The sequence below is a fragment of the Erpetoichthys calabaricus genome, chromosome 1 (assembly GCF_900747795.2).
Source record: "Erpetoichthys calabaricus chromosome 1, fErpCal1.3, whole genome shotgun sequence".
NCBI classification, from domain to species: domain Eukaryota; kingdom Metazoa; phylum Chordata; class Cladistia; order Polypteriformes; family Polypteridae; genus Erpetoichthys; species Erpetoichthys calabaricus.
In genome coordinates, this window is record NC_041394.2 from 319,118,899 (window position 1) to 319,139,201 (window position 20,303).

Here is a 20,303-nt window from a genome sequence, read left to right on the forward strand (position 1 = left end):
AATTACAGTGAAGTTATGAGAAAGCCAAGTTAAAATAATGTGTTTTCAGCAGTTTTTTAAAGTGCTCCACTGTATTAGCCTGGCGAATTCCTACTGGCAGGCTATTCCAGATTTTAGGTGCATAACAGCAGAAGGCCGCCTCACCACTTCTTTTAAGTTTTGCTCTTGGAATTCTAAGGAGACACTCAGTTGAGGATCTGAGGTTATGATTTGGAATATAAGGTGTCAGACATTCTGATATATAAGATGGACCGAGATTATTTAAGGCTTTATAAACCATAAGCAGAATTTTAAAGTCAATTCTGAATGACACAGGTAACCAGTGTAGTGACATCAAAACTGGAGAAATGTGTTCGGATTTTCTTTTCCTGGTAAGGATTCTAGCAGCTGCATTCTGCACTAGTTGCAAACGATTGATGTCTTTTTTGGGTAGTCCTGAGAGGAGTGCGTTACAGTAATCTAGCCGACTGAAAACAAACGCGTGAACTAATTTCTCTGCATCTTTCAATGATATAAGAGGTCTAACTTTTGCTATGTTTCTTAAGTGAAAAAATGCTGTCCTAGTGATCTGATTATTATGTGATTTAAAATTCAGATTACAGTCAATGGTTACCCCTAAGCTTTTTACCTCCGTTTTGACTTTAAATCCTAATGCATCCAGTTTATTTCTAATAACCTCATTGTATCCATTATTGCCAATCACTAAGATTTCGGTTTTCTCTTTATTTAATTTGAGAAAGTTACTATTCATCCATTCTGAGATACAGGTTAGACATTGTGTTAGCAAATCAAGAGATTCGGGGTCATCGGGTGCTATTGATAAATACAGCTGTGTGTCATCAGCATAGCTGTGGTAGCTCACGTTATGTCCCGAGATAATCTGACCTAATGGAAGCATGTAGATTGAGAAGAGCAGCGGACCCAGGATAGAGCCTTGTGGAACACCATATAGGATAAAATGTGTCTTTGAGTTATAATTACCACAACTAACAAAGAATTTTCTCCCTGCCAGGTAGGATTCAAACCAATTTAAGACGCTGCCAGAGAGGCCCACCCATTGACTAAGGCGATTTTTAAGAATATTATGATCAATGGTGTCAAATGCGGCACTCAGATCTAAGAGGATGAGAACAGATAAATGGCCTCTGTCTGCATTTACCCGCAAGTCATTTACTACATTAACGAGTGCAGTTTCTGTGCTGTGATTTGTTCTAAAACCTGACTGAAATTTATCAAGAATAGCATGTTTATTGAGGTGCTCATTTAACTGCATAATGACTGCCTTCTCTAGAATTTTACTTAAGAAAGGCAGGTTAGAGATGGGTCTATAATTTTCAAGAGCAGAGGGGTCGAGATTATTTTTCTTAAGTAGGGGTTTAACTACCGCAGTCTTAAGACAGTCTGGGAAGACCCCCGTATCTAATGACAAATTTACTATGTCAATCTGTATCTACTGTATATGTGTATTTATGTGTACAGGTATCAGATACCCAGGAATCTTTTGGAAAACCTAATTGATTTAGGATTTTCTTGGATTTCTATTGCAAGACTCTTCTGTATTGGCACACGGACATTGTATCTTCATCGACAAAGAATGGGGTTCCTTGCAAAGTCCAGGTTCAGCAATATCTCTGATTCTGAGCTTGATACTTTAATTCTCAAAGTTAGGTATTCAACTCCTTACATAGGTGAAAGATACATTTCTGGCAGCCTGCAATCACGTAATATTCGAGTGCAACGATGGAGAATAAGAGAAAGACTTCATATAATTGATCCTGTTGGAACTATAATTCGAAGAAGGTATGCAATTCAAAGAAGAGTATATAGTGTTCCTGGACCAAATTAGCTTTGGTAAGTGTTTTATCTTCTGTAAAATTGCTTTGTGAAAAACTATTTTCACACTTTCTGCCTCTTATTTGATTTGAATGCTTGGAAAAGCATAGTCCTATAGGGTCTGCATTGTAATCCTTTTTTATGGTTTGTTCAACAAAACTATAATTTATATACAGGTGCTTTAACAAAAATTTGTTGACACACCTTATAATAATTTACTGTTATTAAATCTGAATAAGTGGTGTAGTGGAGCAGTGGTTAACGGTACAGCTTTGAAACAATAGGGCCAGGACTCACATTTTGGGTCCTTGCTGTGTGGAGTTTGCATGTTCTCCCTGTGTTCATAGGGGTTTCCTTTGGGTGCTCTGTTTTTATCCCACAGTGCAAAGACATGCAGGTTAGATGGATTGGTGATCCATCTAAATTACTAAATACTAAATTGGCCTTAGAGTGTGAATGTGTTAACCTTGCAATGGAATGGTGCCCTGCAGTTTGCTCTCACTTTGTGTCCTATGCTTGATATGACAGACTCCAGCTTTCCTGCAACTGAGGATAAGGCAGGTTTGGAAAACAGATCAAAAAATGGATAAATAGGTAGGAATACACATAGCTTTTACAAGGTGTATTCATTGTAATATACACTTCCTCCACAAAAGGTTGTAAAATGTTTGCACATTGTAATGTTCTTAACCTTCAATAACTGTAAATGTATATTGTCATGTCTATCAGTCACGTAGTTTTCATAATAAAATGTGTAGTGAGGTAAACCCAGCTTTGATTTTAAAATGAATTGTAGTATCAGGTATATGTTCCTAAAAAGCTTGTTTGAAATTAAAAACTCACCTATGGGATTCTTTCACTATTTAAGGTGTGTCTGTATACTAGTTTTTAAAGTTTATCTTGACCTATTTTTATCACCCATTTTCTTTTTCCAGGAACATACACAGCAACAATAAACTAATCCCATGGAGGTTTGTTTTTCATGGATGTGTAGATGGTTATAGTCGTACAATTGTGTACATTGAGGCTTCGAACAACATTTCTGCATCAACAGTACTTAACTTTTTTCAAGAAGGCATGAGGAATTTTGGATTACCTTTAAGGGTTCGAGGAGATGAAGGTTCTGAGAATGTGTGACCTCATATTTTAAAGGAATATTTCTGTTTATGGAAGAAAATCTTGTTCTTGACAGCAACTCAGAAGTTGATATGTATTGTTTACACTACATATATATGCCTCGAATTAAAGTTGCTGTAAATGAATTTGTTAATCAGTGGAACAACCATAGTTTAAGCACAGAGAATAATTTTTCACCACTTCAGTTCTGGACTGCAGGTTTCTTGTCTGCAGGTGACAGAGTGAACAGCTTAGGATTTGTCAGTTGTGACTCATTTCCACATAATTCTTCACTTGAAAGGGAACACATTCCAGAAAATATTTTCAGTGTATCTACTGAACAGCTAGAACACTTGCACCAAATGGTTAACCCCCTCCACGATGATCATAATCATGGAATTAATCATTTCTTGACTATTAAAGAATACCTGGGGTCCATTTTTGTTTTGAGTTAAGGTAGTTAATATTTCCTTTTTCATTGTCAGTCACAAATGTAACATCCTCAAACACAAAAACTTTTATTACCCTACCTCCTTGCTCTTGTTGTATTTTTGCAGAAATATATTAATAAATGGGTACATAACAGACTCGTTGCTGGAATTTTTTTTTTAGAAATTGAGTTTTGAATTAATTGATTTGTTTGAAAAACTTTGTTCATGTAAATGATAGTTGTAAATATTATTAGGAACATTAAAACTGTATAATTCTGAAACATATCCTTATATAAATTGAAGTTAAAATTATCAGCTTGTAGTGACTCTATTTTTGTCTTGAATAAGCATACAAATAAACATTATGAACTGAAAATAATGAATAAAACTATACCTAACTGATTAACTGTATCCTAGACCTGCAAAAAACACAATAAATCCAGGATACAGCAATCCAATTTTCTGCATTGTCCACTTTAAAAATTGTAATGCAGTACTACTGTAGATCTGCAAATCAGCACTAAATAGCAATATGCATGCCAGTGCAAAAAATGTAAATACATGTGTAAAGGAAAAATAAAATCTTTACTACTTGAAACAATTTTCACCATTATACTGAACTTTTAAATGGCTTGCTATTCTGTTAATTTTCAGATTCACACTAATAAAATGTTTAATTCTTTTACTACAATATAAAGATAACCACGATAACTTTATTACAAAAAATAAAATTTTATAAATGTATCAGAAAAGTGCAGTTGTTTCTAATTTGAATAAAACTTTTTAAGTTTAAACATTTCTTCAAAAATTATCAGACATTCTGATGTAATGGTACTGTAACACAAAAACAAATGACTGTATGCCAGAGGATTGTGCATAATGTAAAAAGCTGAAACCAAACAATTAATACAGGAAAAATATTTTTGGATAATTTTAACAATGTGACTTCTTGTATCAGCACTGAAAGCCCAAGATTGGCACATCTTTCAAAAATGAGTTTTAACCTCTCAATAAACTGGACAATAGTAACATAAATAAGGCTATAATTTCAAATACTAATGACAAGGTTCTGAAGACAGGATGATTGTTACTTCCTTCTCTAAATACACAACAACATACTTTTCCAAATCTCAGTGAAATGTGATATTAATGTTAACCCAATCCCTATTTTTGTAAGATTTTAATGATGAATATGTTAAGATGGACTTATGAATTTCTAGGAGTTACTCCTTTTGTGCAGTAACAATGAAGTACTTATGGGTTATGTATGTCTCACTATGAAGTCATTACCGGATTATTGCACATTTGTATTTATTATGCCTGCCCAAATCCTGGAGAATTCAAGGTTGCATTTAAAATCTTCATAAACATTATGAACTGTAGGTAGACGTAAAATATTGGCACATGTGTTTGTAGTGGGGAACAGATCTTTACTATAAATGAATTCAATGGATGGCTTAGTTGTCCATCCAGGTGCTGGTGGATAATCTGTTCCTGTAGCAAATGCTAGAATTTGACCAAGTGAGATGTTTCCATCCCCATCTGCAAGTAGAAAACAAATAGTATTACATATAGCAAGCATTCATTATATAAACTGTATATAGTCACATGTACATATGGGGTAAAGGTACATATGGTTTAAAGATGCAGTATTAAAATACTCAAGAAACACATTTACTTATAAAAAGACACAGCATTGTCAAACTCACTTAATTTAGTTATATATTAGAGAGGTCATGAGCCTATCCTAGAAGCAGGAAAATTCCCTAGGCAAAGTACCAGTCCACCATAGGGCTCACTTAATTCATACAGGTACACCTACACTTACCCAATGCTTATTTAAAGGCACCAAAGTTAAACCAACATGCGTGTCTTGGGAGGCGTGGAACAAAAGCTGGAGCGTCTGGGAAAAAATCCGTACAGACACTGGCAGAGCATGCAAACCTCACATGGACAGTGAATGGGTATTAGATAATAACCTGGTATAATGAATCCATGAGGCAGCAGCACACCCCATTAAATTGCCTCCAATAAAAAGGATATTGTATCGCTAATAGTAATATCCTGAAAGGACTGAAATGGCAGACCAAAAAAAAAGATTCATATACTTATGCAGTTAATTAGCAAAACAAACCTTGCACATCTATTAAGTAATCTCGCCACCATCCTATGATTTTTGTCTATAGTTTTCGCTTATTGCTACCTTGATACTCCAAACTGATAGTAAACATTTTGTCCATTTCTTGCCATGTAAGTGTTTTTTCTGTGTATCATAAGGCTGGGTAAAATGCCTTGGGAAACTTGTGAATTGCATCCAGAACACCAAGTGTACAAAGACCCTGTTTGAATCTAAAAAGGAAATAAATGTACAGAACTATCACTTGAATTGTTCTGAAATGTTGTAAACAAAGCCAACTACAGCAAAGAAGATATTTTTTCTTCTTTCATCTGCTAAGTTTTACTGTATAGTAATCGCTTTGAACCATTTCTTAAAACAGGATTACTAGTTCTAATCTTAGTTAACAGGAATGTTAGATTTAAAATGTCTTTAAGGTAACAAAAAAATATAATAAAGGTATACAAACATAATAAAATTATTTGACTATTATGCTACTAGAAATGCACAATTTTAACTTTTTCTGTGTTAACTTTTAAGAGAATGAAAGATTAACCTATACATACCTTTCAAAAATACTCCTCTTGTGCGCCCGAAAAAAACACCAATTTGTGGCTTCTTCAACAATCTGTTTAAAACATTCAACAGAAATCACCCTATGTACGCACCCTGCTAAGCTCAAAAAATCCTGAAACTTCAAGACAGCTTCACCTAAGGTTTTTGCCTCATATATCTGAAATATAGTAAGAATCACAACATAGATTTAGGAACCAATACAACAGATTTACTGTGCTTTAACATTTACTGATCAAGCAGTAAGTCTCTTAAACTGATTAATTACTCTCACTTTAGACTAATCTGTCCATTGATAACTCCCCCACAAGTCTTTGAATATATGAGATTGCTCTAATGACAAACAGTTATTTTTGGAAAGAGAACTTCTTTATTGTTAATAATTACAATTTCACATGGAATATAATACACAAGAGCACTAGTATATTTTTACATGTTAAGGACAAAATCAGAGCTGATGCAACGTAATTTGTTATCACATACTATGCATTAAATTGAAAACAATAATTTAAACATAATTACTTTTTGTAATTTTGACCTTATGTCTGCATCCTCAATGTTCTTAAAATCACATTTAACATTTTCAGGTCCACTGACCAAGGCATCATACAACTCAGTTGACATAAACTGTGGTGGTGGTCCTCCATGTACAAGGCAAACAGCAATAGCTCTCCCTGCAATGAAGACGTCATCTGTTCTCAAAGCTAAACAAACACAGAAACAAATGCATGTAATCAAGTTAATTTACAAAACAAATGTGAGGCTTACTACACCATATCAAAAAGAATAAATGTGTAATAGAGATATAAGTCATGCAAAATACAAAATGCAGTACAATGTGAATTTATGTAAAATTAGCCAATAGTGAAAGTACTTAATACTCTCAGCTTTGTAAACATTATGTACAAAACTCTGCAATCCCATTTTACTAACATAAATAATAATAATATAAAAAAACATACCTGTACTATTGACTGCTAAATATTTTTTATGTTCTGGCCCCATAAAGAGAGAACTAGATTGGAGATATCTCATCAAAAGTCTCAGGAATTCTCTGTGAGGTCCTCTAATGTCAACAGCGCCTTCTGAATGGCCAACATCATCAGTAAACTTAGTGGACATATATTTGTTAGGAGAATACGTATTTCTCTTAAATCCATGTACTGTTCCCTCCCACAGTGAAGATCTGTTAATGTTGAAAATGCTGCTATCTTCTTCACTAATTACATCAGCCAAATTTTGAAGAATGTCATCAAGAAGGAAACTGACAATGAGAAATAAGCAAACCTTTCTGGCATAAGATTGTCAACTCTATACAGCTATTCCTTGGTTTCAAAAAAAATCGACAATGTTTGATGAAATGCATACCTATCACCCGATGAATCATTAAAGTTGTCACTGAAGACAACGGGCCCTTCTATGTCATCATCTTCAGTCACATCTAAAATATTGATGTACTGTCTACAGAATAGAAGTTTAAAAAAAAGTGTAAAAATGATATAACAGCCTATTGTCAAAGTATCAAAATGGTGAATAGAATTTACCACAGGGCTGAGTAAAACTGGCATTTACCTTTTACTAAGCACCACAAAAAAAATAAACATTTGATATTTTATGCAGTTCACTAAAACACTATACTTCCCTTATTACATACTGCAATATTGATTAAATATGAGTTTTTTCCTTTATTACTCTTCACAATAGTATGTTTAACAAATACCCAAGGTATATTATGCTTCTTATCCAATTACAACCAACAAACTTTCTTCATTCCTGCTTGCATGTCTTTCTTCTACCAGCCTATTAATAACAAATGCAAATACCTTATACAGTAACCTCTATCAGGAAGGCAAACGCCAAATTGATGTTCAAGCTCTCATTTTTTGTTTTACAAAGTCTATTGTTAATTTAACATGGATATTTTCTTTCGTACTAAAAAGATATTAAATGCAAATACATACTGATAAGGATCACTTGACTGACTATTTTCTCTTACTGCAACTGTTGAATATGAATTTGTAGATGCACAAATTTTCTCAGTTTCTGTCACCAGCTGATCTTGTAAAGTAGTTTCACAATTCTCATAACCAGGCAGTGATACTCTGTCTATAACCACATTATTTGTCATTTGGAAAACAGATGTTTCTTGGAGTTGCTTTTCAAAATCACTGCTGGGGAAAAAAAAGAATCTAGGTTAGAATGCATGTAGCACAAACACTAAAAAATACACTTTTTAGTATATCTCAAATTTAATTTTAATGCAGTTCTCATATATATTAAGAATGACATATAAATGTACTGTTGCATTTCATAATGAGAATCTTCATAAATACGTTTGCCTTCATTGTGTTCTGTTTCATTGTCGGAGGAGTTTGTACACTAAAATAAATAGTCCTCAATTACATACTGGTTACACAGTTTACAAAATTACCAAACACAACACTCTCTCCACAACATATTCCAAATAAGGTTTGCAAGGTGTTGGATCCTATGCCAACAGCATTTGGTACCAGGCAGGATCCAAGCCTGCCAGTCCACCAAAGGGACATTTACACAACTATCATCATCTTAATAAAAATATCATACACACCTTCTCAATGATATCATCAGTAGACTGAAGAAGTATTTTGTTTGGTCTAAAGTACAACACCTTGGAAGAAAATATGTTATTTATCACAAATCCAGACAAAGTTTGTCCAGCCACTAGGTTTGGTTTAACAACTTTATTATGTAGACCCATGAGAATTTCAAATCTGAAATAAAAAGCTTACAATTAATGAAACATGGATTTTTTTTTCCATGACCATATTTGAATTCTCACAGTTCCATTGAATGCTGGCTATTCAATCTTTCGCTTGAAACAACTGTATCAGTGTGGTATAACAAAAAAAATTATGTACATTAAATAAGCTAAACCAAAATAAATCCTAATGGCAAAAAGCCTAGGCATACTCCAAACTTTACACTATAATTACAATATTTAAACTGCAAGTTACAGTTTCAAAAATTTGTACCATGAAAGGGCAGGGCGCAGATTAATTTGCATTTCAGAAAATTAAACCCGAACGGTGTATTTTAAAAGATCATACAGCTTATATCTTAAAAAACATTCACACTTACTGTATGCTTGTATCAATTTTATCACTGAAAACTAATCGCAATTGTTCAATTATCATTTTCGCATCCCAGTCCTTTTGAAATTCCACTGCATTCTTCACATGACCACTGTAAAACAGCCATTGCTTTGTTCCACGTCTTGGAACCACAACAAAATTAGCATCAGGAAGTAGCACTACATCTTTTGTGAAAGAGTTTGGACCACAAATTCGTTTTTTAAAAGTTCTGGAAAGAATAAAAAAAAAACATTGGATACAGCATACTGAACCTTTAATCCTTCACTAGAACATTTTAATAAAATCAATATAAAATTACACAGACTTATTTCTTCCTTCCAACACGTACCTTTTTGCGGCCAGTCTTGCACAACTTCTTGAAGACTGTAGCATTTTTAACCTTGTAGAAAAGTGCGGAACATTTTCATATCGTTTTCCTGATAAATATTTAGTTAGTTCTCTATCGGCTAAATTCGCAGAAGCCATAGAAGAACAGTAAGGTACATTAGGAGGTTGTAGGCTTTCATATTGTTCGCCCATGCCGTTGGATGATGAACAAGTCCAATTCAATGCTTCGTCAACTGCTTTCACAACTAGGGTTGCTCAGAACAGATGAAATCAAATCCCTGCAAACATCTATATGCCTCGAATTATCCATTCTGAAAGATTGAAAATTTGCCAACATTCAGGTTAAACTACAAATCCGTAAATGGTTTTAAGGTAAATGCCTACACTTAAAGCACCTCAGAGTCAAATTCTAATGGCAGTTAACTGCAAGAAAACTGCACAGTAAACTCTGAAAATTGAGCTATATAATTCTGTATACTTTAAAACGTGTATATAAACATATAAACACTGTACCAAATGTATTTCTGAGAATCCAGTTTTCCGATACGCCATGTTTTAGACTGAACACTGATTATTAAAAATAGGGTAAAGTCAGATCAAAGCGATGGGTGTTCATAATGAACTTCTTTAAAGTATTCAGTAATACGATAAAGCCAAATAAAATAAAACAGCACTTCGGTTTTCTCAAATGCCAGTAATTCTGCAATACCACCAAAACAGCTGACAATTGATGCGTGGCACCAACTAAACTGTTTACACTTAATTTCAGACTTATGGGCAAATACCATTAAACAGTTTTATTTACCTCCTAACCCTTTCATAAAAACTTATTGTAGAGAAAACTTTAAGCAGTTTTAAATTATCGTTCCTACCCGTTCCTCTTCACGTTTGAAAATGGCTAACTGTATAGTTCACACACAACATTGCAATAGTGTGCGTTCGTAAACCAGTATGTTTCATACGCAAAACCGATATAGTGCACACATAAATACAGCATGTTACGTTCACAAAGCCGGCGTAGTACGCACACATAAAATCGGTAGAAGACTGACAAGGACTCAATCTAGTGCATACACAAAACCAATAGCGTTCATATGAGAAACCGATATATTACCCACGTGAAACCAGTGTAGTGCATATGAAAAACCAGTGCTATACGTAAGCAAACCAGTAGTATACAAACACAAGCCAATATAGCTGATACGCAAACCGATTGCATACGCACGCAAACAAATGCAATTCACTCACAAACCGATAGCAAACGCACGTGAACCAGTAATAAAGTTCAATACAATATAGTTTATATGCAAACCAAAAGCATACGCATATAAGCCGACAGAGTTCACGCACAAACCGATATACGGACACGAACCAGTGCAGTTCATATGAATGAAACCATTACTGCACATACGCAAACCAGTAGTAAATATTCATAAACCAATAGTGTTCACGTGTCAACCAATAGATTATGGAAATATTAAAATATTACGGAATGTTAAAATATTGGAGCCTCGTCACACCTACCATAAAGGTTTTCAATACTGAACGTACACCTGGGGACCTCTTACTGCGAGGGAGCAGCACAATATGAGGGGCCAAACAGGCCAAAAATCATATATTTTTGTACGTAAAGTATTGGTTTACGCATGAACATTGGTTTATGGATGATTACTATCGGTTTGCGTGCATACTTAATTGGTTTGCGTGCGAACAATACTGGTTTCATTCATATGAACCATATTGGTTCGTGTCCGTATATTATCGGTTTGTGCGTGAACTATATCCGTTTGTATATGCATAGCACTGGTTTGCATATGAACTATATTGAATTGAACTTTATTACTGGTTCACGTGCATTTGCTATCGGTTTGTAAGGGAATTGCATTGGTTTGCGTGCGTATGCAATCGGTTTGCGTATCAACTATATTGGTTTGTGTTCGTATACTACTGGTTTGCTTACGTATAGCACTGGTTTTTCATATGCAATATACTGGTTTCACGTGGGTAATATATCGGTTTCGCATATGAACGCTATTGGTTTTGTGTATGCACTACATTGAGTCCTTGTCAGTCTTCTACCGGTTTTATGTGTGCGTACTATGTCGGCTTTGTGAAAGTAACATGCTGGATTTATGTGTGCACTATATCGGTTTTGCGTATGAAACATACTGGTTTGCGAACGCACACTATCGGAATGTTGTGTATGAACTATATCGGTTCTGCGTGCGAACTATATTGGTTGTTCACGTGATCTTCAGTGGAAATGGGCGGGGCAAGAAACAGGAACTCAGGGGCCGGTAGTGTCATGGAGCGTGTAGAGAAGCTGACTGGAGACGGATCTGGGCTTACTTTAAACAGCGGCGTATTTTTTTCCACACGATAGGTTTGGGAAAGGACTTGGTGGTAATTATTACTATTTAATAGAATCAGCCATTCAGTGTGTAATGAACACAAAGCTGAAGTTAAGTACGTATTTGGTCGTCTTTTTATTCACTTCCAGCTACATGCTCGCTTGCAACCCGCGACTGTACTTTTTCACACAGCTTTTGCAAACTAGTTACTTATTCTAAAGGCAAAATATTCTACATTTACGACTGACGCCTTTATCCAGTATAACATTTAGTTACTACTGGTTACATTTATGATGCCCAGCGATCCCGCACCGTGCCGCCTAGACAGGTGAAGTGACATGCTCATGGTCACACAGTGTCACTATCAGGACTTGAACCGACAAATGTAGGGTTTAGAGGACAAAGCCCTAACCACAATGCCCCACTGCTTGCACATCTGCAACGTGCATATTATTTGACATGATATGATCGTGTCCATTCTTTGAAAAGCTAGATGTTCCATATTTAGGACCAGTATATGTGAGTTACATCATATTGGGCCACCTTACCTTTCACAGTTTTGTGACAAGGCATATGCTTTTTTTAAGTTGCAGCCGATTTTTGCCCTGCCAGATACGAGTACCTGCGTATTTCCACTCCAATATCTGATAAATAGGATTTACTGTGCTATCATGGGCACTGTAAAGTGTTAAATCACGTTCAGCCACTTTAATTTTCACAGTTTTGTGACAAGACAGATTCCTTTGTTAAATTAAAGTTGTGTTTAACATTTTTGACCTGTGCAGAACCAAAATGTGGAATATTTATTTTTTCAAATAATTGATCAGTTTGTAATGATTCTGATTAATGTACATGCTGTAGAATATTTTGCCATGCTGTTAGAATAAGAAGCTGGTGTGCAAAAGCTGTATGAATAAGTAGCTGACTGCAAGCATATACTGGATGTAGCTAGGATTGAATAAAAAGCCAGCAGAATGTGCACCTCACGTCAGCCCCGTGAATATTTCAGAAATACGGGAAAATACTGTTAAAAATAATAACCACCAAGCCCTTTCAGAAACAAACAGTGACATGCAAAAGTATTCATTCACTTTAAAAGTCATCCTAATTTTCTGTATGACAAAAGATTTTTCCACGTTTATTTATTCATTCTTTTTAATGTGAACTCTTGTGCTGTAATAATACATTTCTAAATAAACCATTTTCTGTAGATATTTAACTGAAGAAGAAAAACTCCAAAGTTGATGTTTGCATTAAGTATTCAAGCCCAGCACATTCATACTTTGTCAAGAACCCTTTTGCTGCCGTAACAGCCTTCGTTCTTTTGTAAGTAGGCCCCAGTTCTGCACACTGCTCAGGAGTGATTCTGCCCCTTTCTTCTTGGCAGGATTTCTAGAGACCCTCTATGTTGGTGAGATGGCACCTCTGAACAGCAGTTTTCAAACAGTGCCACAGATTCTCAACAGGGTTAAGCTTAGGGCTTTGACTTGGCCACTCCAAAACATTCACCTTTCTGTTTTTGAGCTATTAAAGTGTCACATTGTCCTAATGCTTAAGGTCATTATCATGTTGAAAGATGAATCTTCTCCTGAGCTTTCATAGCAGACTGGAACAAGTTCTCTTGCAAAATTGTGCAGTATATGTGTCCATCCATTGTCCCTTCAACTCTGACAAGATTCTCAGACCCAGCACATGAAAAACATCCCCATAGCATCCCCATGAGACTGCCACCACCATATTCCACTGTAGGAATGTTGTTTCTTGAGGCCTGGGCAATGTTAGTGTTACACTTCACATACCTCTTGTGTCTGTCCAAAAACTTCTATTTTGGTCTCATATGACCATAAAACCTTCTCCCACATTTTAACTGGGTCTTTTTAATGCTTTGTGGCAAACGCCATACATTGTTTTATGTGGACCTTCTTAAGGAATGGCTTCTTTCATGCTACCCTCCCATAGAAGCCTGTTTTATGGAGAACTCTTGAAATTGTGGACCCCTGCACCTTTACTCCAGCTAAAGATCGTCGCAGACATCTGAGAGTGACAGTTGGATTTCTAGTCGCCTCTCTCACCAGTTGATGTCTCACTCTGATGTTGAGTTTTGAGGGACAGCCTGTTCTAGTCAGAGTCTGTGTACTTTGATGAACCTTCCACTTTCTGGTGATGAATGCAACAGTGCGCAATGGGACATTCAAACTCTTTTGATATTTTTATAGTCATTCCCAGTCTTGTGCATTTCAATAACTTTGTTTCTCACATCAGTAGAATGCTTCTTTGTTTTCATTTTTGCAGTGACTGTCCACCAAAGATTACGGCCCTTACAAAGGGGGCTGTTTATATCCAGAGAGACAGAAAGGACTAACAAGTAGCACCTCATCATGTTTAATTATGACTGTTAAACGACTGTCACCTTTGTAATTAATTTGTCATTGGTGTAATGATGGAGCTTCCAAAGCACAGAGGTTTAAATACCTATGCAAACATTAACTTTGGAGTTTTTCTTCTTCAGTTAAACGTCTACAGAAAATGGTTTATTTTGTCTTTGGAAATGTTTTGTCACAGCATAAGAAAAATACTGAATGAATAAATGTGTATACATCTTTTGTCTTGCAGAAAATTATGACTTTCAAGGGGATTGAATACTTTTGTATGCCACTTAATGTTTGTGAAAGGGCTTGGTGATGATTAACGTTTAACATTTGAAATGATCACGGGACTTAAGTTAGGTACACATTCAGGTGGCTTTTTATTCACTCCTAGCTACACATATGCTTGTAGTCAGCTACTTATTCACAAACCAGCTTCTTCTTCAATGTTAAGTGCATGGTAAAATATTATACAGCGTGTACATTAATCTGCAAACTGATACATTATTTGAAAGAATAAATATCCCAGATTTAGCTCTTGAACGGGTTAAAAATGTTACACTCAACTTTAACAAAGGAATCTGTCCTGGACAAGATTATATTATGTCAAATAATATACACATTGCAGATGTGCAAGCATTGGGGCATTGTGGTAAGGGCTTTGTCCTCTAAATCCTACATTTCTCGTTTAAAGTCCTGATAGTGACACTGTGTGACCATGAGCATGTCACTTCACCTGAATAGGCGGCACGGTGCGGGATCGCTGGGCATAAGAAATGTAACCAGTAGTAACTAAATGTTATACTGGATAAAGGCGTCAGTCGTAAATGTAGAATATTTTGCCTTTAGAATAAGTAACTAGCTTGCAAAAGCTGTGTGAAAAAGTACAGTCGCGGGTTGCAAGCGAGCATGTAGCTGGAAGCGAATAAAAAGACGACCAAAGACGTACTTAACTTCAGCTTTGTGTTCATTACACACTCAATGGCAGATTCTATTAAATAGTAATAATTACCACCAAGTCCTTTCCCAAACCTATTGTGTGGAAAAAAATACTGCACTGTTTAAAGTAAACCCAGATCTGTCTCCTGTCAGCTTCTCTACATGCTCCATGACACTACCGGCCCCTGAGTTCCTGTTTCTTGCCCCGCCCATTTTCACTGAAGATCACGTGAACAACCAATATAGTTCGCACGCAGAACCGATATAGTTCATACACAGAGTTGCAATAGTGTTCGTTCACAAACCAGTATGTTTCGTACGAGAAACCGACATGGAACACACATACAACCAATAGAGTTCAAGCGCAAAACCGATATGTTACCCACATGAAACCAGTATAAGACGTGCATGAAACCAATATAGTGCATACACAAAATCATCGTTAGACCGGCACAGAACGCAAGCCAATATAGTTCATACGCAAACCGATAACATACAACCGAAAACCAATGCAGTTCACTCACAAACCAATAACAAACGTACTGGAACCACTAATATACACACGCGAATCAATATAGTTCATATGCAAACCAGTGCTATGCATATACAAACGGATATAGTTCACGCACAAACCGATAATATACGGACACGAACCAATATGGTTCATATGAATGAAACCAGTATTATACGCACGCAAACCAATTAAGTATGCACGCAAACCGATAGTAAATATTCATAAACCAATAGTGTTGATACGTAAACCAATAGATTACACACAGAAATATATGATTTATGGCCTGTTTGGCCCCTCATATCACTATCGCTACGACACCGTGCCCCCTTGTCCATGTTTAATACATGCTTTAATGCATTTCATCATGAAAATTATATCAAGTACAGTATTTATCTTGGCATTCTAAATGTTCAGAGAGCAGGAATATCATAAAGTGAATTTATTATGTGTGACGATCGCTGCCTGCGCCTCCTCTCAATGCAAGAGGAAATCAAGCACGGGTCTGGAAACACTTAATCCGAAGCATCTAATGTACTCCATTAGTTATGACGGGGTTTGAGAAAAATCTAGTAAATTAAACGTTGATTTTAATATGACGTTTACGACGTTCTACTTTAATCACTAACTAAACTACGTGAATAAAGTGAACATGTCGACTTTAATCACGACATAAACGACGAGAATAAAGTGGAAATCCATCCATCCATCCATCCTCTTCCGCATATCTGAGGTCGGGTCGCGGGGGCAGCAGCTTGAGCAGAGATGCCCAGACTTCCCTCTCCCCGGCCACTTCTTCTAGCTCTTCCGGGAGAATCCCGAGGCGTTCCCAGGCCAGCCGAGAGACATAGTCCCTCCAGCGTGTCCTGGGTCTTCCCCGGGGCCTCCTTCTGGTTAGACGTGCCCGGAACACCTCACCAGGGAGGCGTCCAGGAGGCATCCTGATCAGATGCCCGAGCCACCTCATCTGACTCCTCTCGATGCGGAGGAGCAGCGGCTCTACTCTGAGCCCCTCCCGGATGACTGAGCTTCTCACCCTATCTTTAAGGGAGAGCTCAGACACCCTGCGGAGGAAACTCATTTCAGCCGCTTGTATTCGCGATCTCGTTCTTTCGGTCACTACCCATAGCTCATTACCATAGGTGAGGGTAGGAACATAGATCGACTTTATTCTCGATATATACTTTTTTTTAATTTATTGTGTCCATATTTTTTCTTCTTCTCCGTGGCCCTCATATGCTCCCGTAGAGGACAGAGTTATCAGTTGCTGTTTTCCATTCTGTGCGTGATTTCCAGGAAAGGGGAAAAGTGAAACTTAACAGTCCAAATGAATCTATAAAAGAAGCTTCTGCTCCTGGCATAGCACATTATTTCCGAAAAAAGAAAGAATTAATCTCCATTGGCTAATGCAGGTAAGACTTGGTAAAAAAAAAACTTAACCTTGTTTTGTAATATATAGGATCAATATTTTATAAGTATATTTTTAAAAAGCATGCTTATGATCAGAATTGCTTTACATATTCTATAAATATTTTAGGAAAAGGTCACTGTATATTCGTGTACTTTTTCATAAATATAAGATTATTCTGATTAAAAGAGGTGGAATATGAGTATAGACAGTTAATATATGAAGCTTCCAGTACATTAAAGAATTAAGTAATCTATTGATTCATCATTGAAAATAATAATAGACCAGGTTCTACTGTCTTCTTATTTTCCATAAACATAACTCTCTCTTTTAGTTAGTCAGTCATTGTCCAACCTGCTATATCCTAACACAGGGTCACGGGGGTCAGCTGGAGCCAATCCCAGCCAGCACAGGGCGCAAGGCAGGAACAAATCCCGGGCAGGGCGCCAGCCCACCACAGGGCACACACACACCAAGCACACACTAGGGACAATTTAGGATCACCGATGCGCCTAACCTGCATGTCATTGGACTGTGGGAGGAAACCGGAGCACGCGGAGGAAACCCACACTGACACGGGGAGAACATGCATTAACAACATTATAAAAAAAGAAATGCATCAAATGTGTTGGGTGGGTGTGCTGTGATAGAATTAAACTGCTCCTGCATTACGTATTTACCCATTTGCTTATTAAACACAAGATATAGTCATTTTTAGATTCTTCTTAGTCTGAATTTTTCTCTCTTTCTATTTGTAGTAAAGATCATGGAGACTAACCAGTTGAATAGTGATCAGCTGACCTGCCCAGTGTGTCTGGAGTTCCTGCAGGATCCAGCATCTCTTCCATGTGGACACAATTACTGCATGAAATGTATACAGGAGTACTGGCACCAGACAGAAGCCTATAATTGCCCACAGTGCCGACAAACCTTCCCATCAATGCCTGCTTTGGCTAAAAACATTCTTCTTGCTTGTTTGGTTGAGAATATGAAGCAAGCTGGGCTTTCTGGTTCTCCTCCTGATGAGTATGCATATGCAGTAACTGTAAGTATGACATTGAGAAAGTCCACTACACAGGTGATACATTCTACTTAAGTTTTAAAGCTAAGTTGAGTAAGTGACCATGATTAGCAAGTTGAGAATGGCCCACAGACAGGTATGGTCGAGGAACAGTGAAATAACTGGGAATTAAAGTACTTTGTTTAAGTTCATATACTATACAATGAAATTGCAACTTTTGTGTCTTCCACAGACTAGCGAGAATAGTGCAATACTAACACAAGTTAAGGAATATTAACACAGACAATAAATATAATATATATTTAATAGAACATCAGCTTATAAACAAAAAATACTCATATAGTTGTCAGAATGAGTGGGTATTGATAGTCTCTGAACATGTGGATGAAAAATGTTGCTGAGTCTAGTAGTGCAATTGCTAAAGATCCTGTTTTATTTGCCTATATGGAGGAGGGAGAAAAGGGATTGTGCATAATGGCTATGGTCATTAATGACACTCTTTATCTTTGTATGGCATTTTGTGTTATATAGGTGCATCTCAATAAATTAGAATATCATCGAAAAGTTAATTTATTTCAGTAATTCAATTCAAAAAATGAAATTCAATATTATATAGATTCATTACACACAGAGTGATATATTTCAAGTGTTTATTTCTTTTCATTTTGCTGATTATGGCTTATAGCTCATGAAAACCCAAAATTCAGTATCTCAGAAAATTAGAATACTGTGAAAAAGTTCAATATTGTAGACTCATGGTGTCACACTCCACTTAGCTAATTAACCCAAAACACCTGCAAAGGTGTTTTGAGCCTTTAAGTGGTCTCTCAGTCTCGTTCAGTGGGTCAAACAATCATGGGGAAGACTAACTGACTTGACAATTGTCCAGAAGATAGTTACTGACACCCTACACGAGGAGGCTAAGCCACAAAAAGTCATTGCTAAACAAGCTGGCTGTTCACAGAGTGCTGCAAGCATATTAATGGAAAGTTGACTGGAAGGAAAAAATGTGGCAGAAAAAGTTGCACAAGCAATAGGGATAACCGCAGATTGGGCTGGAGTCGGTGCTTCAAGAACCACCACACACAGACATATCTGGGACGGGGGCTACAACTTTAGCATTCCTTGTGTCAAGCCACTCCTGAACCAGAGACATCAAAAGTGTCTTCCCTGGGGTAAGGAGAAACGGACTGGACTGTTGCTCAGTGGTCCAAAGTCCTCTTTTCAGATGAAAGTACATTTTGCATTTCATTTGGAAGTCAAGGTCCCAGAGTCTGGAGGAAGAGTGGAGAGGCACAGAATCCAAGTTGCTTGAGGTCCAGTGTGAAGTTTCCACAGTCAGTGATGATTTGTGGAGCCATTTCATCTGCTGGTGTTGGTCCACTGTGTTTTATTAAGTCCAAAGTCAGCACAGCCGTCTACCAGGAAATTTTAGAGCACTTCATGCTTCCTTCTGCTGACAAGCTTTATGGTGATGCTGATTTCATTTTCCAGAAGGACTTGGCACCTACCCACACTGCCAAAAGTACCAATACCTGGTTTAATGACCATGGTATCACTGTGCTTGATTGGCCAGCAAACTCGCCTGACCTAAACCCCTTAGAGAATTTATAGGGTATTGTCAAGAGGAAGATGAGAGACACCAGGCCCAACAATGCAGACGAGCTGAAGGCCACTCTTAAAGCATCCTGGGCTTCCATAACACCTCAGCAGTGCCAAAGGCTGATCACCTCCATGCCACACTGCATTGATGCAGTAATTCATGCAAATGGAGCCCCAACCAAGGATTGAGAGTGTACATGGACATACTTTTCAAAAGGTCAACATTGCTGTATTAAAAATAATTTTTTTGTTGGTCTTATGTAATATTCTAATGTTCTGAGATACTGAATTTTGAGTTTTCATTACCTGTAGGCCATAATCAGAAAAATGAAAAGAAATAAAAGCTTGAAATATATCACTCTGTGTGTAATGAATCAATATAATATATGAGTTTCACATTTTGAACTGAATTACTGAAATAAATTCACATTTCGATGATATTCTAATTTATTGAGATGCACCTGTATATATCCTGAACTGAAGGGAGTTTTGATTCATTACTGTTCTGGATGACTTACTAATACTTTACATTTATATAGCGCTTTTCTCTCTACTCAAAGTGCTCTCCACACAGG

General features: G+C 36.7%; 2 protein-coding genes across 6 annotated transcripts in view; both read left to right on the forward strand.

Moving 5' to 3' along the window:
- Nucleotides 1–20,303, forward strand: part of LOC114664075 (interferon-induced very large GTPase 1-like) — a 421,773-nt gene that overhangs the window by 188,169 nt on the left and 213,301 nt on the right. Inside the window, exons 1-2 of one of the 5 annotated variants that reach the window (XM_051928930.1) lie at nucleotides 16,951–17,109; nucleotides 17,864–18,150. The exons of 1 other annotated variant lie outside the window; for it this stretch is intronic. In XM_051928930.1, coding sequence (XP_051784890.1) covers nucleotides 17,872–18,150 — 279 coding nt within the window. In that variant the 5' untranslated portion in view covers nucleotides 16,951–17,109; nucleotides 17,864–17,871. Of the gene's footprint in view, nucleotides 1–16,950; nucleotides 17,110–17,863; nucleotides 18,151–20,303 lie in introns of those variants that run through there. 3 more of the 5 variants (XM_051928914.1, XM_051928927.1, XM_051928918.1) reach the window with 3 other exon arrangements.
- LOC127528414 (uncharacterized) overlaps nucleotides 1–20,303 on the forward strand; it is a 191,767-nt gene that overhangs the window by 6,422 nt on the left and 165,042 nt on the right. The gene's annotated exons all lie outside the window — the stretch shown is intronic.